Here is a 25,530-nt window from a genome sequence, read left to right on the forward strand (position 1 = left end):
GCTTTGTTTCTGTGATTTATTCTTGTGTTTTTTTGTTTACTGTGACTCTATTTCTGTCTTTGGTTTTCTGTGTAGATTTCAATTACTTCACTGGCTGATGTTAACATAAACTGGACTATATCATTACCACCCCAAACCATAAAATTTGCACTGACATTCTTGCACTGCACATCTCTGCACTTTTAAACTTTATTTTTATTTTTATTTTTTCTGTTAAGCCACTTTACCCTCATCTGTCACCCTTGTATATATTGTAAATATTATTACTATTGTTCTATTATTATTTTATTCTTATCACTATGTCTACTGTTACATAAGCTGCTGTAACAATGTAAATTTCCCCTGGAGTGGGGAGAAATAAAGAACTTTATCTTTATCTTTATCTTTATCTTTCCTGTTTTATTTTGAAATGGACTTTTCTGGTGTCACTTGTGTTTTCATTTCTGTTCTTTGTCCCTCCCTTCCCTCCCTTTTGATTGACCTGATTAGTTTCACCTGTATCAGTTTGTCCTGTTTGCTTCCCTCATGTTAGACCTACTGATCACCTGTCTGAGTTCTTCGCTGTGTTCATCTGCTTCAGATTTGTACATCTAGTTGTTGTGTTTCTATATTTCATACTTCAGTTGATTCTATGCTTTTGTTAGCTTTTTTGGATTTTTAGGTAGTTTTTGTCGGCTTCCTGTGCTTTTGATTTATCTGGACAGTGGTTTGTTTTTGTATCATCTTTTGGATTAAAGCTCATCTTTTGTTTCTTAAATACCTGTCCTTTACTTATCAATGCATGACATAAGAAAGGCAATGACATGTTGTTCTGATCTAATGCAATGAAGTGCATACATTTGTAAGTGTCCAAATACTTTTTAGGGCAATTATATGCCTGTTTGGTGGGGAGAATTCTTTTAAATAAAAAATAACATTAAAGACTTATGCTTGATGCAAAGTTTTCATTAAAAAGATGCTACAATGCCAACTTTTTGTCCTTGGCACTTGTGGCCATAAATGGATGGGCTTTCTTTAGAACAAAATGGTCTCAGATCAAGACTTTTGACAGGTTGAAAATTCATGTTCTTTCTACTGAAATGAAAAACTTGAAGAAAAAAACATCTGCTGCAATTATACAGTGTGAAATTTCTATATATACAACAGGCACATAAACTTTATTTTACTTACATTTTCTCCATATTAATTAAGGGTATCACTGGCCCAGCTGGTAAAGTGCTGATCATACACTAAGGCACTTCCAGAACCAGTAAAAATAATAAACTGCCTCAGACATATTACTCACCACAACAGAGGGAAGCCTTAATGAGGAATGTGGCACCAGCCTCTCTGTGTTAAAGCTTCTCTCTCCCACCTAAAACTAACAAAAGGTCCTGATTATTTTCCAGGTTCAGACATTTCACAGTCTGTTGCACATTACTGTAACAGGGGACTTAAGGGGGTCATTTTGGGTAATGTCTCTGGGAGTGATAAGAGGGCGATTCATTCTGGGATTGAATCTGATCCAGAGAGCTTTCTGGAATTAAATCTGGATACTTGGCAGAGATGCATTTTTGAAACAAAACTGGCTGCCTGCAGTAATAAAATTCAGAAAATATGCTATTTGATAATACAATTCAACTATAAAATCCAACCTCACTCAGAAACATGTGATCACTTTGATTAACTAGAAAAACTGTTGCCAGCAATAAAATTGTACATCGTTTGTTGATAACTCAGACAAATTGCTTTGTCCATTGATTTCTACACCAGGTAGATGCTCCAGATGTCAAATACAAGTCAGTAGCACACCATTTGTCCTTTAATGTCAGCGTGTGTTGGTTCCAATAAAGCAGAGCCTGTTACTTCTGAAATAGCTGCTTTTATCTTAAGTCTAAACACTGAGAGCGCACAACTCCTGCTGCATGCTGGTTTTATTGGGTCCTGTTGGTGGAACTCCCCAATGTGGCCCATTAGGGTTGTTTTTGTTGGTTTTGTCTGCCAAGGGAGGGGAAGTTCGGGTCAGTGGAGACCAGCTCAAAGCTGAACTGTCATACTCTGTGCAGAACTGTATGTTATCAGATATTTACAATGTTATTTTTAGCAGGGCCTTGAATTTTCCAAAATTAACTGCACCCCAGTCCAGATTTCTGAGAGATTAGGGAAAATATGTATATTCCTGTTTAAAAAACATTTTCCAGCAGTTTTACGTGCAACTACTTATGCAGGACTTCAAAATAGTTCGTTTAAAATAGCTAATGTAATTCAAATCTTGCTTGACTCACGCTTGAGTCTTTGCTGAGCTTTGAAAAACACTGCAGGGGATAAATCTACTGTAGGTCCATAACCACATTTCTATATACACACACGTCTTTTATACTTTAGATGCAGAGGGAAGTAGACAGACGCTTCGATGACACTACAGATAGAGTTCACGTTATTGTCTCCCTCTGTGTTTCCCATGAACTAAGATAACACAGGAGGGAATGTGTCATGTCTCAAAAGGCTTTTAGTCACACATAAATCTGCTGCAGGGATAAATATTAGAGAAGTGATCCTCAGTAGTATGAACTGAAAGGGTTTATGGCCTTCAGGGCTCAGAAAAGCCTTTAACCCTGAACTCAGCAGAGACTTGACATGTAGTTTGAAGGTATTTGCATCTACTTTCCTTGAATCCTGCACACAGGATTCTAATTTCTGGTTGACATTAACTGATAAAGGCGAATTCAGACAAACCTATAGGTACTGCTGTTTAAAATATGCACTAGCCATACGGAATGAGCCAATATTTGTCCTTTAATCTCAAGGAAAACTAAAGAATGTATGTGTTTGCACAGGATTTGTCTATTGTTTGACTGAAAAAGAAAAGAGCATTATTTAGAGTTTTGCAGGTCTGTGCCCTCCAATGTGCATTTATAGACTTTGAAGCACTTTAAGATAGATATGCATCAGTTTATGAACAATGACACAACTGTACCTGCAGGCTATTGACTCCTTCTTATGCATTTTCACAATGTAGCCTTTAATTTGTAACAACTGATTTACAGGTAATCTTAAAGTGTTGGACCATCTGTCATCAGTGGACAAATACAAACACCAATTTTTATAGTTAAAGTTTCACAGTTAAATTAACACTGATCTAGGCACTGCTTTGCATCCATAAAGTTGAATCCTTAATTTGCTGCGAGCGTCGTCTCACGTTAATGATGCGCCGCGGCTGCAGCAGGAGACAAGTCTGGACGGGCTGGTTCATTCAAATCCACGTCGTTTTCCTCCTCTGCAGAAGCTGATCCTGCAAGGAAAGTAGACACTGATCCAAAGAACACTCCTCCCCTCCTTCCTCCGCAGAGACGGAGCTTTCTCCCTCTTTTTTTAAAACCATGATCTGGCTCCCAGTGTTCCTCGGCGCATGTTTCCCCTCTCAGCTTGTTCATGTCATGACACAGCGCAGCGCAGGATCGCAGAGGTCCCCTCCAACGCCACCGGAACTCCGATACCGATGACTCTTTCCCAGTGCTTTGAGTTGGGCTACATGAAATATGCGATGTACGCAGGAGCGCCCGGTTCTTTTTCTGCTGCACTTTGTTTTCATTTTGGCAGCCGGCCACGCAGAGCTCTCAGACTCCGGCAGACTGCTCTCCCTCTTTGCACAGCAAGGTCAGTGTGGTGCAGCTTGAACATAATCTGCATTTCTGTGCATGTTCTTGATTGAGTGCATGAGCTGAAAAAAGTTTGTGTGGTGAAGTGCATGTCAATATTAACATGCGCTAAAGGTTTAAATCAGTGTGATCAATGCTTCACAGCCCCTTAATGTTCATTCTACTGTGTTCTACAGGTCATTTGTCCCAGTCAGATCTGTCCATTGTCCATCCAGTAAAAACCAGCGCTGATGGAGGCTTCATCTCCCACTCTTTGTCCCACCACTTTATGAGTGGGAGAGTCAGGCGTGACCTGCGACCCCTTGCTGTGGAGGGGCAGGTTTACTACAGGGTCAACTACAAGGGTCGAACTTTAATGTTCAATTTGACTGCAAACAATCACCTGGTTTCCAACGACTACATCCTGGAGAGGAGGAACGGCAGTGCCAACAGCACCGAGCATCGTCCTTCTGGGGGGAATTCCTGCCACCTTCTTGGCACCGTGGAAGCCTCGGATGTGCTGGGAACTGCTGCCATCAGCACCTGCAAAGGCCTGGTAAGATGTCGCACTGTTTGATGGGAGAAGAAGGTTGATTTTAACCCGAGTCTCATTCATTAGATTGAATCCACGTGAAGCTTTCACGCAGGATACTTTCGTGCATCTTTGAGAATTGGTTTTACTACACAGGTGAGGTGGCATCAGTCTGTGGAAGCTGGTTTGGGGAAGTATTGGCTGTAAAGCAAAACCTCTCCATCTGACAGTGCCCTGTCTGTTAGTTTGCTCTTCAAAGACTTCCTGACACTATTTGCAGAGGGACTGTGCTGCAGACCCGCTGTCGGCTGCTGCTCCTCAGCCAGCCATGAGATCCTTTCGGTCTTCTTTGTCTTTCAGATGTTTTCCTCTTTCCTTTCACCCTCACATCGCTGTCTGTTCCTGCACGAGCTCTCTGCGACCCCCCAACCCTCAGACAGGCAGCATTACTTTGTTCTACGCTAAAAGAGAGCTTCAGTCATAGTTTTTGTCACATTTTATGGAGCTGAACAGTAAAATTTGACATGTTGAGGGACAGGAAATATGGCCATACCTTTTGCTCAGTGGATCTGTGCTTTTTTTGACTTAAGCTGTAATGTTTCTAATCATACAAATAGCTCAAAGGAGAGAAGACAGCTGGGCCACAGAAAGACGAAGGAGCAGTCCAGCATATTTTAAGTATGAAAAGACATATGCGCCATATGAACATATCTGGAGAAGTCTGTGGTTTCCTGATTGCTGAGGTGTTGAGTTTTCATTCATCAATACAGGGTTTTTCTAACATAGTTTACACCTACAGGAAGAGGATGTAGAGAAGGAGGAACTTTCCCTCCTCTGAAATGATAGGATGTGTCACTTTTAGTCATGAAGAATGTTTCAGTGTTCATGTTTGATGGTGTCACAGCAGGAATTCCTTCTCCTGCAGCGTCTTGCCTCCTGCCTCTCTTGTTATGTTTGTGTGGGTTGCACTGCCTCTTCCTGCCAAATCTTGTAAATGCAGGTCGTTTGTTGCATGTGAGTCAGAACAACGAGACCAAAACGACAGCCTGCCCAGCGGTGCCATAATTTATATCTGACCCACTTTACATGCTCTCCAGTAATCCTCATAGGAAGAAAGTGTTGCGTCACTCCAAATTCCACTTATCGACCAACTATCGCATGTGGAGGAGTTTTCTTCTTGCAGTCCCAAATGCCCCAGTTTGCCCCTTCTCTCCCCAACCCACCACGCAAACCGCTATGATCCATTACACTGATTTTCTGTTCTGTGGAAGAAGGTTTATAGCAGCTAAAACCACACAGAGACCACTGAACAGCAAGGCTCAGCCAGACAGATGTGGGAGTGAAATCCTTCCAGCTGCTGTGGAGGTCATTCAGCCTCAGGAAAAAGAGAGAGGGGCTGCACTGAAATATAAAGTCATGATAATTATTTGTTGATGTAGCACAATGGAGAAGTTATTAAGGGCTAAACAAACTGAAACGTGAGGAATACAGCAGAAAAAAACATTAAATGATGTGCGTGTGAAGCATTTACTGATGCTTTGCAAAAATATGGAAGATGTTTTTGTAGCAATAAAACACATCATGGATTCCAACCGATATGTTTGCACAACCTCATGTGTCATCTTTAAATTAAGAGCAGATTGGACAAAATCAATTAATGCTCTACACTAAAAAACTTTCAAAAACAATGGCGTATCCCCTTAATTTCCCAAATTCAAGGTGATGCCATCAAATGTCTTTTGTTGTTTAATAGAAGAAAAACCCAAAGATATCAATTTTGCTCCACTGTACAACTAGGAAAATCAGTTAATGGTCACATTTTAGGAGTTGGAAATAGTTTTTTTTCCTTAATAAAGGACTTAAATATCAAAATAAGACCTATTATTTTCTGTCAATTCACTAATCAGATAATTTACTTGCTGTTGCAGCTCTATCAGACACAGAACAGTCAACAGTGCAGGATCATTTCTCTTGATTGCTGTACACACCTCTCCCTTTTGTCATTCTAACATCCTGCCTCTGGTTGCGAAAACAAGGATGCATTTGCTCAAACAAGTGCTTTACTGCAGCGAGCTATGCTATATTTACGTTATGTCTTTACAACTTGCAGGTTTCTCTTCATCTTTACTGTTTACTGTACACATGAGACCATGAGGACCAACTCACTGAGGTTAAAAATTCTCCCACTGTTGTTGTATTTTCGTGGGAAAATCATCAACCTCAGCAAACCCAAAGCTCTCTCAGAGGAGTCTTCAGCAATCCCCCAGGCACAACACAAAGCAAGAACATGCAAGTTCAGAGCTATTATACTGGTATTTTCCTCACTTTAATGAATCTTTCTTCGCACTATGCTGATGAAAAATGGTTATAATGTCTTTGACCCCCGAGGAATAAATTAGCTCACAGGTGGAATTATCTTGTGAAGTAAAAGAAAGAAAAGTGTAGCGAAACCTGCAATTATCAAGAAACGTTTGTCTAAGAATAAATGCACGTCTGTTTGCTAGAAAATAGTTGTGATTAATCACATTTCAGCACGGTCAACCCCTACCTCTCCTTGCGTCCCACTAATCACTTGTGAGGCCACAGGCTGTGTAACAGCAGAGACTTTATTTCAGACCCAGTTGGCCTGCACTCCAAAACCCACAGAAGCAGGAAACAGAAGTAAAGCAGTTCCACATGGCCGATGTATTTAGAACACAGACCTGTGTTATGGTAACCTCCCCTGGCTCTGGCACCTCACACCCAAACAACATGCTTCCTCTGGGTCAGAGGAGGGGGATTAATGGGGAAGAGGAGGAGAGGAGCAGGAGGTGGCAGAGGGAGAAGAGGTGGTGAAAGTGCAGAGTAAACTCCAGTTTGAGGCGGTTGGCGGAGAATTAAGGAGTCAGAGAATAAGCTGTGCCAGAATAATTTTCCGTTTTTGTTAAAAATTAAATCCTAGCTGGTGTCCTTTTAAGTTGTCTCTCTTTGATGAGCAGAGACATCAGACAGGATCTGCATCTGGTAATTTAAGGATCACTAGTAACACCATAACCACACTGTATGAGCAAAGCCTTGCAGGCTGCGTTGCACAGTAGGACTGCATTTGGTATGCACCTCATCATGCACAGCAATGGTCTGAGTGTTTGGATGGGCCTCTCTGTAGCATTCCTTCTTGGTTGATCTGCACTCCACCACCTGCCTTTGTCTGCTGGGGCTCACTTGAAGTTTAACTCTCAGAAATACATACAGGAGATGATAGGAAGGTATATGATAACAGTGAATACCATAGAATCTTTCTAAAGACATGTGTTTTGCCTTGCTGTGACATGCTGCAAATACAAAAACAACAACATGAAGATTTATTAGTCCTATGGAGTGCAGCGTTTGCATGAGATATAGAGCAACTGTGAAATCAGCTGAGTCTTCTCTGCACAGGGCTTCTGGGAAACTTTCCCAGCTGACCGTCCACATATCAGCGTGCATGCTTTGTAGATGAGTCCACCACAGCTCTGGGAGCCCTGGCTCAAGGCCACGCTCTGAATCAGTGCTGGAGAAGCCTTTCTCAATGTTTTATTTAATCTGAGTTTGGAGAAAAATAACTAAACCTCAGGCATGTACAGAAGGCTTTGTTTGGCATTTACATTATCTTTGTTGTTTTAGTGGTGGTTTATAGTGTCAAAAACTATCCCGAGAAGTTTATCCCACTAAGTTTCTGCTTCAGTCTGTGGACACTTCTTGTAACAGGTGGGGTAATGTAGTCTTTCCAAGGGGACCCCGGGTTTGTACTTTATGAACTCCCTGAATGAAGCAATAGGATACCCAATGAGAGCTCTGCAGACTGCTGAATGAATTCACTTGGAGATAGTTTTCATCCAAGAAACACATGTAAAACTTGTCAGCATGACCCAGAAAGCTGAACAGTTTAGAACTGCAGTAAACAGCAGGGTAGATCCCTGGAACCACAACCAGCCAAACTGTAAGCAGTGCATGGCCTAATTTTTCACATCTGCATGTGGCTCCTAGAACAATAGTATTCTCAGTATTCTTGATATTTCATCTCCTGGATGCATTTATTCATATGCAATTCATCCTGAAGAAAGATGATTCTTTCATTATTTAGTTGTATAGATGCACACCTTCCTCTTTCCATTCATTTGGCTCTTGAAAGAATTTTTCAGCTCTCTTATTGTGTCTTTTGCGAGCTGGTTTAACAAAAGAGGGGAGAGTCCATCCTGGAAAAGTCTGGGCATGTTTGGACTCAGCTTAATACGACCTGTAACCAAACACAATCACTTTAATGAAGTCAACTTGCAACTTTCCTAATGCTTGTGCAACAAAAAGTCAGAGATTAGCCTCTTAAGTGTGTTTTCATGCATGCACTGCATGTTTTTATGTACTTGTATTTGTGTACGAGGGCGTGTAACTCTGTGTGTGTTCAGCAGCACACCTAACTCATCAGCAAGTGAATAGTCTGCACCAGTAAGGACACGCATAGCATACTTAGGAAGAAGTAGTTGTATTACGGCTGCAGCAGACAGAGAATGTGCCCGAGGGAAGGAGAAAAGGTTCGTATTCAGATCTGTTGACTAATGATAGTTTCCACTCTGATGGAAATTGCTGTGGAGTGGCCTTTTCTGCATACTTTAAAAGAGGGAGGTCTACCTTCTCACTTTTTATGCAAAGGAACCATTGAAACACTACACTTCATGTCGTTGTTGGCCTCATAAATGTCATAACACAAATGCATGCTTGTTAGCTTTGCTCTTTTAGCCACGGTCTGAGAATGTGTTGCATTTGCAAAGAGACTTAAAGCTGCATTAGGCACAATTTTTGGATCAAAAATTTCATAAATAATTATAGTCTGGAGGTGTGATTAGGGAGAACACCCTCTTCTTAATGGCTAAGATAATACAGATTTGCCCTGCTTTTCAGATTGTCAAATGTCAGGAAATATTTGATCAAAGCCTGCACTTGCTCTGCCCAAACTTATCACTTAATGTTTATTCATAGGTGTCGTTTTTATTTCCTTCAGAGAGGCTTCTTCTCCCTGCCAGAGGGCCACTATTTTATTGAACCTGTTCAGAAATCTCCACATGATCCTGCAGAGGCTCCAGAGCCCCACATCGTCTATCCAAGAGTTTCTGCAGAAAGCCAGAGGAAAAAACGCAGCCTTGAGTCCAAAAAGACGCCCAGCGCCTGTGGAGTTCGAGGTGTGTATTTCAGTTTGTGTGCATTTGATCCTGCAGGTGTTTGCACAAGTAAGCATTTTTTTCAGTCTGCGCCTGTGTCAAGGGAGGATAAGCCAAGAGCGTATTGCAAGCAATGTGTTCCATTATCCATGCTTTAGATGCCCCGAGTGACTCTGTCCAGGTGGAGAGGGAGAGGGAGGAATGGGAGAGGGAGCAGCAGAGGGGGGAGGATCAGACTCGGCCTCGCTCGCAGCGCTCAGTCAGCAGAGAGCGGTGGGTGGAGACCATGGTGGTGGCTGACTCCAAACTCATCCAATACCACGGCAGTGATAATGTGGAGTCATACATCTTCACCATAATGAACATGGTTTGAATTACTATTGATTTTGCTCTTTACTTTTGCTCTCACACATTCTTAGTTATTGTACATGAGGTAACATTTTCAGCAGTGACTGATCTTTATGTTGACAGGTGGCTGGGATCTTTCACGATGCCAGTATTGGGAACGCCATCCATGTCATCTTAGTGCGCCTCATCTTGTTACAAGGAGAAGAGGTAATTTAAAAGAAATCCAAAAGAAACTTTAATGTGCTTCTATCACGTTTGCTTTGGTAATTCTAACATTAAATGTTGAACAAGGGAAACACATTCCTATCATGACAGCTGACTCCACTTACAGCTTGTTGCACACTCAGCTGGATTTACTGCTTCAGTCTTTCCAAGTTTGTCTGAGAAAAGTGTGACAAACATTCAAACACCCAGAGGACAGCAAGAACTGTTTAAACCAGTCAAATATCCAGCAACACTGGATAAAGTATAATGCTCCTATTTCTCAGCTTGCTTTGCAAAGAATCATGTTGCCTTCCAGAGGGAGTAGAGTACACTGATGAATTCTTAACCTAGTTAGTGCAAACAGACCGTTTGAACTCTGCTGTGTCCTGATAAAAGTCAAAGTGGACAAAGAAATGAGGTAAACGGAAATAAGTAACACAAACCATGTGTGCAATTGTCAGATTACATTATTTTACAATTGTTCAAATCTATTGGTTGATGAATTTAAGGGTGGGAGCTGCTATAGTCAGTGGTCATGCAAATAACACCATGTTAGAAAGACAGGATTACAAACCCCTCTAAAAGATAAATGTGCAAGATGTATCAGAATAAGCTCTGTCAAATGTGACAACTGAGAGGAAACATGAGAAACCAATTTATTTATGCTACAGTGCTAACATCATATCCGTAACAAGACAAAACTTGAAGAATGACCTGTTTTTATTGTTAGCAGATTTATTGCCTCATGCCTTTGTTCAGTTTCACTCTGATGAAGAAACTATGGAGTTGAAGTCTTTGTCTGTTTGCACAATTAACAGCTATGAATATATTGATGTGCTCTAGTCCCTTTTTATCCTCTAGAGGTTCAACTGAATTTTGCTAAAAATGCATGGGAAACACTGTTTTACTTGGAATCCTCTTGTTTTTTGTGTAAAAAAAACATGCTGTTGTACAAGAAAGTGAATGAAGGTGAACCAGTTGTAATGTAGGTCATGACCTTCTCCTCCTCATTCTGAAGATGATACCATCTCTACAGCTCTGGGCTATGGCTCTTTACCTCATATTACACTCAAAGCTGTAAAAGAATTCAAGACAACTGAAAGAGAACGAGTTCAATGTAGAGATAAAATCACAGAAATTTAAAAGATGCTGCATCTCTTAATCGTGCTGTTTGTTGCAGAAAGAGCTGAAGATTGTTCACCATGCAGACACCACTTTGGCTAGTTTCTGCGCTTGGCAGAAAAACCTCAATCCCCAAAGCGACACACACCCAGCTCATCATGACGTGGCTGTGCTGGTCACCAGGCAAGAGACGCACAAATGTGCACGAGGATGTCAGCAATTTGAATAGATTTAATTACTTCTAGAGGAAATGTGGCATGTTTACACATAATTTGCATGTGATTCCCCCTCAGAAAAGACATCTGTGCAGGAATGAACCAGCCCTGTGAAACCCTTGGTCTGTCTCATCTGTCTGGGATGTGTCAACCTCACCGCAGCTGCAACATCAACGAGGATTCGGGACTACCTGTCGCCTTCACCGTCGCTCATGAAATGGGCCACAGGTCATTCCGTGTGTTTGTGTGCATGTGGTTTTGTAATTGTTGAGAAATCCTGAATATCAGAACAGTGGGACAAAAAAAGCAGCTTGTTCCCATGATCAGTTCGAGGATAACATGTACAGTTGTGTCATAAAATCTTGCATTAGCTCATCAGCCCATTAGTGAACTGCCTGTATGCAAATAATGATTAAGTATCCAGTGACTGGACATACAAACGACAGATACCTGAGAGGCTTGTTGTTCTGTGGGTGTAGATCATTTAGTAACAGTGAAAGTAAAGGGACAGAGGTGTTGGATTTGTTTTCGACTTTAGATTAAAGAACAGAAGATGATATTGTTTTCAGTTTTTTTTACGCTGGATCTGCTCCAAAGGATTGTTCAGTGTCATTTTAGTTCAGTCAAAAGTAGATAGCTGTAATTACTGGGTGATGGAGAAAAGTACAATCAAGATCCTCGTTTAACCTGATCTCCTGGACTGAGGCCAAACACACTATATACTACTAATATAATGTGCAAATTATGTACTAATCTTCATAATATCCTTTATGGGCAACAAAACAACATAATTTTCCAGTTTGTACTGACAGGACATGATAGACATTGACAAATATATGTCAGTCAAATGACTATGGACCTTTTTCAAATTCAGAAATGCATGTTTTACATAACTGGGTGTGTTTTTTTTTGACATTAATACCTACCTGACAAGCCAGTAGTATAAACATACTAGCATCAGCCAACAGTCACAGAAACTGAGTGTAAAAATTGTTCATTCAGATAATCGAGCATAAGGGCTGCCCAAAGTTGTGAATCTCTTCTTTGTGTAATGATAATATCATAAATGTCACGTTGATTGTGTTTGAACACAGCTTTGGAATCCATCATGACGGCCAGGGGAACGACTGTGAGCTGGAAGGGAGACACCCGTTCATCATGTCCAGGCAGCTGATGTACGACAGCTCGCCTCTCACTTGGTCGTCATGCTCCAAAGAATACATCACACGTTTCCTCGAGTAAGGCTCAGCCCATACTTTATTCTGAAAAACCTCCCTGCGGGTTCGAAAGGCAGGCTGTCTTTCAGAAAAATCACCAAAATCACACCACTTATTTGAGCCAGGAAGTGAAAAAGCAGGAAGAATCCTCTGATTTTAAACTTTACAACATAACTTGACCTACTTGTCTGTGAGTTGAAGTTCAGTAATCAAACTTAATGAAATCTAAGCTGAAAATCGAGATAGTTCTAAATTTGTCATTTGAAAAAGTTGCCAAAAGAAAGCATTTGCTCTCAAGAATTCCTGTAAAAACCCAAAAATTCTCTGCCCTTGAATGTGACCGGAAAGCTATGACTGTCTGAGCTGTGACCAACAGTCACGTGACAGAAATTCAGGTGTTTTTGAGCTAAACTGGGTTGAACTGCAGGCTGTGTTTCCATAGCGAAGAGAGGAGGCAGATATGGAAACAAATTAAAAACACACTTGTAAAGTATTAGTAGTGTGTAGAGGTGCATTTTTAAGGCACCTTTTTTCCAGTATTGGTTAAACCTTTGGGGGAAAATGTGATGCATGTTGATTCCAGGTTTTTCCAATTTTTGTAAAGTGAAGAATCAAAGAAATATACATTTATTTTTTATTCTTTTAAAAAAAATAAAAAATCTCTAGCTTTATACATGTGCTATACTGCACACAAGATATTTTTGAGATTTCTCTGCTTCCAGCCATGGTTGTGCCATTTTTAAAGAAGTGCAGGACTTTATGTTACAGTGTAAATTGAGCTCACAGTGAGTAAAAAGGTCACAGGAGCAAACAAAAACACCCACAAACTGCTTGTTGTTCTGGGTTAATCATGGTAAAAATAACATGATTCTACAAGTTTTACTACTATATGTCTTTGTGAGGAATGTAAGAGTTGCCTGCAAACTGTGTGGATTTCCAAGATTGTGAAATCATTGATGACAGTGGGTCTGCTTACAACCTACAATGGTAAATGGACACAGAGAAAGTGGATATGCTAGTGAAGATTTCCATGGAGGTGATGGAAAAAAGATCCAAAAAACTCAGTGGGTGTGGTGCTTGTTGGAAGAACACGGACATGAAGCAAACCATGGCAAAGTTTTTTTTAAAAGGGAAGCAAAGAACAAGAGTGCAAATATGTCAAAGGCTCAATTCATGCAAATCCAGCAACTGACAGAAAAGAAAGAGGAGCCGAGAAGGAACATTCGAGGGCGGCCACCCTTACACAAATATCTGCAAATGTTTGCTCTGACTTTCATTAGTTTCTTTTGAAAAGTGTGTCAGTGGTGAATTTTTGTCTGTAAACACTTTCACCAGCTGCTGCAAAGTCGAAGGTCAGAGCTCATATTTGTTGAACGCTATTAGAATAGCTACTTTTTGACAAGTAAATTTCTCACATTCTGGTGTTTTCCCATCAACATGGGGAACACCTGCATGGTGACAAGACAACTTTTGCATATTTAAAAAGTTTTCTCTAAAACTTCTCCCTGCTGAAGTCTTATTCTGTTGAACTATCAGGGTATTTTTTTCCTTTCATTGTCAGGAATCTCTCTCTGTGACCACACCCTGTGTTCCTTTCTCTTTTCCATCTCTTCCAAAAGGTCACATTCAGTATCACGTCTCTGTTTATGTGTCTTAGTCGTGGCTGGGGTTTCTGTCTCGATGACCGTCCTTCCAAGAGGGACCTCACCACCCCGCTGGCTCGCCTCGGTGTCCGATACACCACCCACCACCAGTGCCAGCTCCAGTACGGTCCGAATGCCACCTTCTGCCCTGAGGTTGATGTGAGTATTGAACATCAGCTGAAAAGTAAATGTCAGAAATCTTGTAGGGAATAGTTTGTTCTCATTGCTTTTTCATAGCTTCTCCTGACTGAATTTTACGACTAAGACATTCGAAGCACAAATCCCAAAATCTTAATACCATCCTTTGTGTTTTTTTTTTGTTTTGTTTTTTTTATTTCAGAATGTTTGCCAGATTCTTTGGTGTTCAGTGAATGGTTCCTGTCGCTCCAAACTGGACTCGCCTATTGATGGTACTCGCTGTGGACCAGAGAAGGTGAGTGGTGCTAGTTGATTTTCAGTTTTACTTCCATGGCAACAGGGATGGTTAGCAGTAGTATTATGTTTTGGCAAGTGCTAAGACTTTGGTATTAATTACGTCATATTACCAGTGTTGTTTTACTGATCTCACCATCATTCTCTCATTCAGTGGTGCATCTCTGGTGAGTGTGTGATCGTGGGTAAACTCCCAGAGACGGTGAATGGAGGCTGGGGACAGTGGAGCACCTGGTCTTACTGCTCCAGGACCTGTGGGACTGGAGTTCAGTCAGCAGAAAGAGAATGTAACAACCCAAAGTAAGAGCAATGGTGCACATTTGAACTATTTCTTACACTGTTCTTGCCAGTTTTTGCATTTTGCTACCACTGCTACTGTATCTTACATACAAATGAAATTCTGAAAGTGTGCTGCTGTTTTCCACAGACCAGAGTTTGGGGGCAAGTACTGCACCGGGGAAAGGAAGCGTTATCGAACCTGCAACACGAAACCCTGTCAGAATAATAGACCCAGCTTTCGAGAGATGCTGTGCAGTGAGTTCGACACTGTGCCTTACCATAATGAGCTCTACCAGTGGATTCCTGTGGCTAACCCATGTAAGTGCTTAAAACCTCAGACAAAAAAATAGATGGACACACACAGTCCTTTCTTTCTCATTCGCTTTCCAAAAAAAAAAAGAGAGGTATATGTAATTGTGTCTGTCAGTCAAGAGGGGGCAGCATTTACACTTAAAAGCCCTCAGCGATGTAACTGCGAGCTGCACCTCACCAGTTATGTGCAACATTTCAGTTTAGCGGCTGTCTTTGCTGAAGTTCTATTGTGTTCTTGTGCCATTTTGTATATTCAAATCCCTGTTATTATAGTCTTTATTTATACAGATCAAAAACGAACGGCTTTACACTAAAAAACATATATTAAAAGTAATAAGAACCAGAGGTTAGGATATAAACAAGAGAAAGTAAATTAAATAAACTACAGATGATTTTCTGTGAAAAATATGCCTTATCACTGGTTTTTGAGACATTTTTACACATAGTCAGTCTTTCATTTTAGTTAAACTGCAATTCTTTTCCGCCCATATCACGGCCTTCATCAGTGAATCCCTGTGAGCTGCACTGCCGACCAGTGAATCAGTACTTTTCTGAGAAGATGCTCGACACTGTGACGGATGGGACGCCGTGCTTCATGAACAACAACTCCAGAAACATCTGTGTTAACGGAGTGTGCAAGGTAGTGTGGCTGGGTAAGAGACTAATAGAGGCTGGGGGGTTAATTGTAGCAGAACAGGGTGACACATTGCAGTGGAACTACAGAGAAAAAAAAAGAGGTTTTCTGTGTAAATTGTCAATTATCCTGTGATGTGATTTCTGGCAGTGTTTTTGTGTGTTTTGTGTGTGTTATCTGTAGGAGGTAGGCTGTGACTATGGCATCGACTCAAATGCAGAGGAGGATCGCTGTGGAGTCTGTTTGGGCGATGGCACAAGCTGCAAGACAGTTTATAAGTCGTTTGATGAAGGAGAAGGCTTTGGTGAGTGCAACACAAAAAGAGACTCGTCCAGCTGGAAACTAATTGAATTAGCTCAGCATAAGAAATCATACAATTTTGAAATTTTCAGTAATGCAAAACAGACAAGCTGTTAGTGAGGCAAAGTTTTGATGTAGCAGCCAAAACAGTGCGAAAAAGCAAAGAATTCCAATTTATGTCTACGGGCGGAAAGTCATCTCAGGACAGCTCATTAGCGTTACACCATTGTGTTGTTTCTTTGTTGTCATGGAAGCCGTGTTGTCCACACTGTGCAGCTGTTTGTCGTGCAGCTGTTTGTCATGCTGTACTTGGCGGGGTGTGATGTGTGTCTGCAGGGCCAGTGTTTGCATTTGTCTAAAGATGGTTGCTTTTACTGTGCTTGGAAAAGTATAACTCACCAGCCAAATCAACATACCGTGAAGACAGATTAATAGAGAAGGAGGCTCTAAAACAATAAAAACTCCCCTCCTTCCCTCCTCTCTCCCCTCTCTCTTTGCAAAGCATCCTTTCCAGATAACCAGCCCAGATGTGTAAGACTTCAAAAGACTTAGACCAAGGGCAAACCTCCCCCTCCTTTCACAAACACAGAAACACACACCTTCCCACAAACATCATTAAACTCCAGAGACCCACTCATTGCTGCTTTCGTCCTCCCCCCCATGCAGCAAACCTCCCCCCCGCCTCATCCACACACAATAAAAACCAGAGACAGGGCAGTGCCCCCCACGCCGAATACGTACAGTCACACACACACACACACACACACACACACACACACACACACACACACACACACACACACACACACACACACACACACACACACACACGCCAACCACCCCCGCAGACTGAGCCCACCCTCTATTAAAGATCAGAGAGAAACTGTCTGGTAGTCTGATGTGAGTGTGGCAGCAGCCATGGTGGGCCATCCATTACCCTGGTGTAACTCTGACTCCCCTCCCCGACTCTCCCAGGGTACATGGACGTGGGGGTGATACCTGAGGGGGCGCGGGACATCCTGGTGAAGGAAGTGGAGGAGGCAGGTAACTTCCTGGCTCTGAGGAGCGTGGGGTCCGAGGAGTACTTCCTCAACGGCAACTACATCATCCAGTGGAACGGAGAGTACGAGGCCGGAGGGACGACGTTCTTCTACGAGCGCAGCGGGAACATGGAGAACCTCACCGCCCCTGGACCTACCAAAGAGCCGGTCATGCTCCAGGTAGGCCATCGTATTCCTAGAACTTAAACAGGTTGAAATGGACTGGTGGCGAACATTCATTTTCACAATTTTCAGATATTCCAGTGTGAAGTTATCTGAAATTTCCAACATATTTCTTCTACCTTTGCCAATAATGTCTTCAGACTTGAAATTATACTTATAAACATTCCTGTGGTTGTCCAGTTGCTGTTCCAAGAGAGAAATCCAGGTCTAAAGTTTGAATATGTCATCAAGAAGCCCAAAGACACTCAAAATGAGGTCCTTGAACCTATTTACACATGGAGACATGGAGCATGGACGGACTGCAGCACCACCTGTGGCCTAGGTCTGACTTAATTCTTCAATAATACAATCGTAGTAGGATGATTTCACCATTTTTGATTGGATCATGATGTTCTTTCTGCATTTTGGTCCATCTTAGGTGAGCAACACCAGCCTGTGCGTTGTTTTGAGATGGATGTAGGCGTTGTGGATGAATCACTGTGTGACCCAGGCAGCCGTCCGCAAGACAGACACCGAAAGTGCAAGAATATGGATTGTCCTGCTAGGTGTGTACCATCAAATATATTTTTTTTCTGTCACTATCAACACTATTATAACCTCTAAAATAAATGCTGTGGTTCTAACTCAGTTCTCGACATACCCAAAAATTATGTGGCTGGTTTTAAAGTAGAAAGCGGCCATTTTTGTTATCTAATCAACATTTTTCAATTAGTCTCAAGAGAGACAATGTGTCCTTCACCCCTTTCTGGGACACTTGATTTCTTGATTTTACCCAATGACACAATTGTTTGGGCAGAATATGGAGCTTTTGTACTTTTCTGTTAATGACTGAAATGTGTTTCTCAATGGCCTGGGCAGATTTATAGTCTTGTTTTCTTACTGTTTGATCACAACTAACAGATGAAAGTTATTCTAAATCACCATTTTGCCATTTTGAGACTATTCCGTTTATGTGAAATTCTTACACAGTTTGGCTTATCTGAAAAATAAAAAAGGGTTTTGGAGAAAAACGTGTTTTACTCCAATCAAGGTGAAATGCGTTCTTTTGGTTTTGGTACTGGAACTCAGGTAATGCACTGGCAGTGCTATAAATATTTGAAATAATACTCAGCCCTGTTCAGTGTTAGAAAAAAATGACAATGTTGTCTACTTGCCATGTTCCCCCTGTTTATTGTTTGATTGCTGGTGGTCTCTTTCTTCACCTCCTCTTCCTGTCTACACCATTTGCCTCAGGTGGTGGGTTGGGGGTTGGCAGCAGTGCACAACCACCTGTGGATCAGAGGGCTTGAGGAAGCGAACGGTTCTCTGCGTCCGCACAGTTTCAGGGGAGGAAAGAGTGCTCCACCCTGTGGAATGCAAGCATCTCCTTAAACCTAAACCTGTGGTGCCGTGCAACCGAGATGTACCCTGTGGACAGGAATGGGCTGTTGGCACCTGGGAAGAAGTAAGCCTTTTTCTATGATTTTTTTATTTTCATAGCTTCTCCTGCCCCAATTCTGCAGATAAGACTTTCAAAGCACAAAACCCAAAATCTTAATACCATCCTTTGTGGGTTTTTTTTTACTTCGCAGTGTCCTGTCACATGTGGCGGAGGTGTTCGCTCACGCACAGTCACATGTGCGCTGCCATCCAAAACCACTTGTGACCCCACAACCAAACCGAGGTCCCGATCACTGTGCGCCCTGCAGAGCTGCCCTAACTCAAGTCTTCGTAGGCGACCGGGGCCTCCTCCGAAATATCGCCGTATTTACCCGCCTAAGATCAACTCCACTAAGCCTCCTGGTTCATCCACATGGGCTCCTGTGAGCACCACAGCTGCCCCTACAGCTGCAAAGAAAACCACCACCAAAGAAACTACAACAGCTTTCCTCCCGACCACTACATCTCTTTCAACCCCTGAAGCCACAGTTCCCGAAATCATAGATGTAGATGATTATAAGTTCAATGTTATGGTGGGGAAAAATGAGGATAAGAGAGGGAAAGTTTTCCCTGCTAAACCCAATTTTGCTGAGAAGGACAGGAAAGCAGATGTTGTGGAGAAGGAGAAGGTAGAAGAGAGGGATGAAGACGAGGAGGGAAGTACTCCCAATGTGGTGATGTACACTCCAGGATATGATTACGTTGTTGAGGAGAGGACAGAGAAGACGGAAGAGGAAGGGATTATTGATCTCGATGTTTTCACCACAGCTACACCACTCAGAAAACTTCCTAAATCAACCACACCAACATCACAGATGCTCATCACACCCACTTTACAAACAAGTCCACCTACTGTGCACACAACCGGAGCTCCAACCACAGCTACCTACTCCACCCCACACACCAGCACTGAAACATGGGCAAAGACCACTCAATACTCATCCAGCCCCCACACCACGTCACGTATCAGGACAACAAGGGTTACTCTGACCACTCCTTTGTCCAGGGACCACACAGCTGCATCAACAGCTGGCTTCTACACAACGAGAGCTCCTTCAACAACTGCGAGAAAACTCTTCACCACTGCAGCGTCAAGCACAGTCAAGATTATTAAAATGAAGAAGCCTGCAGTCACACCCAAGAAAAACAGTTCTACGACTCGTGTTAAAAAGCCCACCTCCAGGGCTAAAGGTGGTCGCTCCAAGAACCAAAACCAGAAACTGGGGAGTCCGAAGAGCATCTCCAGTGACCAAAGCAACCTGATGGCCAGAGAGCCAGTCAGCTTGGACTTATTCTGGGTTGTAGGAAACTGGAGTGAGGTGGGTGCACACATTTTGTGAACACTCTCTACAGCACAATACCAGACATGACATTAATTTTAACCACTCTCCAATGCATACACTAATGTTTTATAATAGTCAATGTGATTTGAAAGCAAGAACTGGTTACAGGATTTACTTTAGTAAGACTAAAACCTGCAAAACCAAATATATCCTCCTTTGTCCATTGTCTTCCAAGCTCCTAAGCCATCAACATTATAATATCCTTGTGTCTTTGTCATTACGGTAAACCTAAATATTTCTCCTCCCTCAGTGTTCAACAACATGCGGGATTGGGGCGATATGGCGGACGGTCATGTGCAGCTCCCAGAAGGAAGTGGACTGTGCCAACATGAAGAGACCTGAGCCTGCACGCACATGTCACCTGCAGCCCTGCGCCACCTGGCAAAGTGGCAGCTGGAGCAAGGTGAGTAACTTTAGATTTCCTCCTGTCACCCAATCTGATAATTACACTTATTACTTGTTAATTACACTCAATACTTAATTATAATCCCGCTTGTTGTCGATTGCTTTTCCAGAAGACGAAGTTGGTTTGTTTGCTGTCGCGGCTATCAAGTTATCTGAGACATTTATTGCGCTGTAATATTCTCCACAGTGTCCAAATGACTGTGCATCAGTGGGGAGGAGGTACCGTGATGTACAGTGTATCGATTCTCAGAGTAAACGTCCTCTCAGACCTTTCCACTGTCAAAATGTGTCCAGTAGACCCCTCAACTCTTTGGTTTGCCCCCACAAGTCCTGCATGACCTGGAGCACATCACCCTGGGGACCGGTAGGAGCATTATACACTCCAGTCAATATATTTGACACATTTGGTTCGATGTTTATAGCTTTTATAGAGTAATACATGTTTCTAAAACATCTTATCTCAAGTGGTATATAGTTGTTCAGATAGTTTGAATTTATTTGTGTAGTTTTCTGTCACCATTTTACTTTTTTCTCAATTTGAGGGAAATGTACCTTTAATGTTCAAACTTTTTTTAAATAACATTTTCAGAATGCATCTAACATGACAAGAAGGGGAGCAATTTGTGTTTCATTTGCATCAGTTATTGCAATTTTGTGTTGTTTTGTTTTGTTTTTGCCCCTGCCACATTTTTACTCACTGTGGGCTAATTTTTCTCTATGAAAATAGCACAACCGTGGCTGGAAGTAAAGGGAACTGAAAAATGTCTCTTGTGCAGTATGACATAGAATTTCCATGAATCATAAATTTTGAAAAAAAAAAAAAAATGGACTCAACATGGACAGCCATTTTCCAACTGTCCACGGGTGTTAGTGGTTCTTCTAAAAATTGTGGCTCTTCGTACTATAAATGTTTTAATATTTTACATTTTTGATGTTTTTTCTACACTTATCTACTCGCCGCTCTGTGCAAACAAAACCTGCAGTTCAGCACAGTTTAGCTGAAAAGTCTCTGAATTTTTGTCATATGACTAATGGTCAGAGCTGAGTACTAATGACTTTCTGTTCATACCAAGGAGTGCAGAATTTAAGTTTTTTTACAGAATCTAGTGAGACCAAACGGTTTATTTTTCACTCATTTTTAACTGAGACGTGTAGAATAAAGCAATGTTGATGAAATGTCATGATTTTAAGCTTCTAAGTAGAACACAGATAGACCATGAGAAAATTCAAAAGCCAATCATTCTTTATATTTTCACAGTTTCTGTCTCTGATGGTGTCATTTTGATGATTGCCTTTTTAAACCTGAGAGGTCTTGAGGTTCAGAGCTGACAGATTTTATCCTATTTTCTAGTAACTATTTCCACCAAGGCTGACAGTTTTTGCAGTTCTGTCACTAGAAGTAGCCTCTACTATGAGGATACTTCATGTATGTTGTCACACCCAACTTGATAAATTTGTGAATATTGTCACACTGGTGTCTCATTATGTAACGGTGCAAATATAGATGGAATGTATTTTGTTCCAATCTCAGCAGACACTCACTTAAAATCCTTGTATTTTCCTCAGTGCTCTGGCAGCTGTGGTGAAGGTGTCAGGGAGCGGCTGGTGTATTGCCCCGAGCCTCACCGCTGTAGCGCCACACTGAGGCCGAACAGCACGGAGCTGTGCAGTTTAAAGCCCTGTACTCACTGGAAAACTGAGGACTGGGAGGAGGTCAGTCCTACGCTGCCCATTCAGGAACTCTTTAAAACTTTTTTTTTTTTTTTTAATTTTTCCAATAAATAGTTAGGTTTACAATAACCGGACTTGGACTAAATTATTGCTCTGTGTGTGGCTGTTTGTGTGTACGACATTGCAGTGCTCTGTGAGTTGTGGTGGGGGTCAGCAGCAGCGTGCAGTCAGCTGTGTAAGTGAGCAGGATTCGGCTTTAATGCCAAACAGCCTCTGTGAGAAGATTTCCAAACCAGAAACGCTCAGGAAGTGCAATATGCAGGAATGCAAGACAAATGCAGGTTCGTATGTAGCAGTCAGTTTGTCTGCACGACTTAGAAACTGCATGTGTGTGCCAATACTGAATCTGCTTTTCATGACATTTCCGGTTTGTTTGTTTTTTTTGTAGGGGATAAGGGTGTCTGTGTTAAAAATGTCCCTAATTAAACTTGACTTTAAATGCTCTCTATTTCAGTGTTTCACGGTGTTTGACCTCCAGCTATACTCCTTCTTTTTTAGGTCCAGTTTGTAAGAAGAACACCATGTCCTCTCGCTTCTGTGACAAGCTGAAGCTGTTGGGTCGCTGCTCTCTCAGGTCAGTCCAAAGACAGTGTTGTGTCACCTGCGGGCCATAACCAGGGCTGGACACAACTTTATCCTCGTGAAATACTGGTATAAAGCCATCCACAGACTGAGAAACCAAAGTGCTCCAATGACCACTGGAACAAGCACATTTTAATCAGCACAAACAAGCCTGGGTCGAACAGGATTTTTTTCTTCACCCCTTTCGATCTTTGTAACTTTTTGCAATGGAACATTTTGCTTGGAGAGTGAGCAAGAAAACAACACAAGACACTGATGATTAATAGGCATTTGAACTGTTTGAGGTGTTCAATGTTGGGGAAAATGTTTATCGATTTAGAATATTTCCTTGCATTTATTAAAGGGCAAATTCCTGCTGCTTCGGGACAGCATGCAAAATTTGCCATACAATGAATGTTATCAGTTAATAACATTCATTGTATGAGAAAATGAAGCAACATGCATCACCAAAAACATATCATTTATCATTATTGATTTAAAAATAATAATATCAAGAAGAACAATTAAAAAAATGTATCAAAGCACAAGAGCTATGACTAAATCAGATTATAACTGAAGGTGCAATATGCACCTTCTTTATTCAGCAGAAAATCATGACCTACTGTAAATTCTTTTCTGGGCCAAAGGTGCTTCATGTGATTTTCTAAAGGTGCTTCTATAATTGAGGTGCTAATGATTCACAGCTCAACAGTCAAGTTACTAGTTATTATATGTAATTTTTCAAGGGAGCTAGTAAAAGCAGAATGTAAAAAAGAAAAAGATTTCCTGTGACATTTTTATTAATTTGTTAATAATACTCAGAAAAAAAACATGTTTTTTACTAATAGATTTAGCTTTTTTTCTGCTTGAGATGTGGTTTTGTTCTCAGAGCTGGCACTGTGTGTTTATATTATTCCAGGTACAAGTTCCTGCTTTCGTCGTTTTTGTTCCGATTGTTCTCGATAATTAAATCCGCTGCAGAACCTGCACAGTTCTGCAGTCAAAACCTGTGGTGCTCCTCCTCTGGTGTGAGATTTACCAATGAGAATGAGGTGTTGCAGGTCATCCCTCTCAGGTCACTGTAAAGATGGCCGCCGTGTTTGTGTGATATTGTACAGGCATTATCATTGTCATGTATAGGGTGTGTCACCTCTACTGATTTGTAATTCACATGTCTCCATTAACAAATGTGATGTTTGTGACAACACTGCTTTGTAACTGAGGCATGAAATAAATTCTTTTTATGAATACTTTTAATGTGCTGGTATGATGGTGTTCAGCTGGTCTGGTAGATTTCCATTCATCTGTCCCACCATTTTCATGATCCATTACCATTAGGGATAGACCGATTATCAACCTGTCCGATTACTGTGACCGATATTTGGCATTTTACTGATAATTGGTATTGGTAAAATTATTGACAGATTATTGCTAAATTAAATGCTACTACTGCTACTTCAGGTCTGATGCAGCCTCCCCTCTCTGTCTGTCATCACTCTGTCTCTCAAGCAGAAACTGAACAAGAAACACAAGCTGTTGCCACAAACTAGGTAATGAGCTTATCTCACAGTGGCTAAGGCTACGCTAACTGCTAGCTTCTAAGTTAGGAGGCAGCCACAAATTACCCTGAAATAGCATTAATTAATAATGCTTTAAGATATGAGGCTTTGTGGACAACAGAAAAGATAGAACAATGAAAGATTAAGAAATAGAGAAGAACAGCAGGTGTAACTGCAGGAGACAAAATGGTCAATTTCAGTTCATCCCACATAAACAGAGGAAAAGGTTCTAATTTAATCACTCCTTTTTCTATTTTACATATTCAGCTATAGTCACACTTATTAATGAAGAAGCCTAATTATTATCGACAGGTTCTCTACTATCACATGCTGTAAAACATTACCTTTAATGCATATCGGTCCTTTCTTGAGCAACAATAGTTGGCATCTGTATCGCCCTTGGAAAACCCATATCAGTTGATCCCTAATTATCATTATTCTGATCAAGTCTGAAGCCAGGAACGTTTTTGTCTAAAATGAAGTAGATTAGTATTGTATACTGTACAGCAAAAGTAAGTTTAAAATATCACTTCAGTAGTCTTACAAATAGAAATATATCCTTCTTTGCATCACAATCTTCTGCTTCGTAACCTTTCATGTGGACAAGGTCATTCTGGCCTGAGAGCGCCACATGCTGCTAGATGTGTAACACCCGAATCTGCAGCACCAGGCTCCGTTTCAAGGATCGGGTTCAGCTGGCCCAGATTTCCCAGGCTCCTCTGTGCCAGAAAACTTGACACGAACGGACGTTGCCCAGCTCCACACACCCAGCTGCTGTCATTCAAGCCAGAGACCAAGAGTTAGTCAGCAGTAATGGAAGGAGTAACACAATACTGGGTCAGTGAGGAGCATCGTGTCTAAAACCCGCCAGTGAGTGTGTGTGTGTCTGTGTGTTATCATGACGAAGCAAACACCATCCACTTGTATTACCTAACCACATTGCTCATTCTGTTATGTCATTGTGTGCTGTTTAAGTTGCACAAAGAAGCGGTTGAGCTCAAAGCAAATGACTGAACAGATTCTAAATTCACTGACGTATGTTGCATATTTATCATTTAAAATTTGTAGTTATTTTTAACTGAATCCTGGATGATCAAAATATACAGAGAAAAGCAGACCAATAAAAAGTCAATGATGAAGTCATTAGGATAAAACTGAAGGTGTTTCTTACTAACAGAAACATTTAAAATATATGTATTGTTCTCTTTACTCATTATAACATTGTGAAAGTGACTTAACTGGCACAGCTCGATATCAGCTGTT

General features: G+C 41.4%; 1 protein-coding gene across 1 annotated transcript; it reads left to right on the top strand.

Moving 5' to 3' along the window:
• The first annotated feature begins 3,293 nt into the window (after positions 1-3,293).
• Positions 3,294-23,958, top strand: adamts12 (ADAM metallopeptidase with thrombospondin type 1 motif, 12). Its single transcript, XM_023269164.3, has 24 exons — positions 3,294-3,636; positions 3,815-4,173; positions 9,164-9,341; positions 9,479-9,687; positions 9,792-9,875; positions 11,053-11,177; positions 11,288-11,437; positions 12,304-12,447; positions 14,084-14,228; positions 14,410-14,502; positions 14,656-14,801; positions 14,929-15,098; positions 15,599-15,732; positions 15,910-16,030; positions 17,002-17,246; positions 17,430-17,571; positions 17,668-17,794; positions 18,483-18,693; positions 18,821-19,987; positions 20,262-20,414; positions 20,604-20,780; positions 21,983-22,129; positions 22,275-22,428; positions 22,646-23,958. The coding sequence occupies exons 1-24, from the start codon at positions 3,519-3,521 to the stop codon at positions 22,759-22,761; spliced, it is 4,815 nt and encodes a 1,604-aa protein (XP_023124932.2). The 5' UTR covers positions 3,294-3,518; the 3' UTR covers positions 22,762-23,958.
• The last annotated feature ends 1,572 nt before the right edge of the window (positions 23,959-25,530 follow it).

Source organism: Amphiprion ocellaris, chromosome 6 (genome assembly GCF_022539595.1).
Source record: "Amphiprion ocellaris isolate individual 3 ecotype Okinawa chromosome 6, ASM2253959v1, whole genome shotgun sequence".
Taxonomy (NCBI): domain Eukaryota; kingdom Metazoa; phylum Chordata; class Actinopteri; family Pomacentridae; genus Amphiprion; species Amphiprion ocellaris.

Coding starts and splice junctions, on each gene's coding strand:
- adamts12 (XM_023269164.3), top strand. CDS start 3,519: ATGCGATGTACGCAGGAGCGCCCGGTTCTTTTTCTGCTGCACTTTGTT. Junction 14,503..14,655: donor CTCGCTGTGGACCAGAGAAG/GTGAGTGGTGCT, acceptor TCTCTCATTCAG/TGGTGCATCTCTGGTGAGTG. Junction 16,031..17,001: donor TGATGAAGGAGAAGGCTTTG/GTGAGTGCAACA, acceptor CGACTCTCCCAG/GGTACATGGACGTGGGGGTG.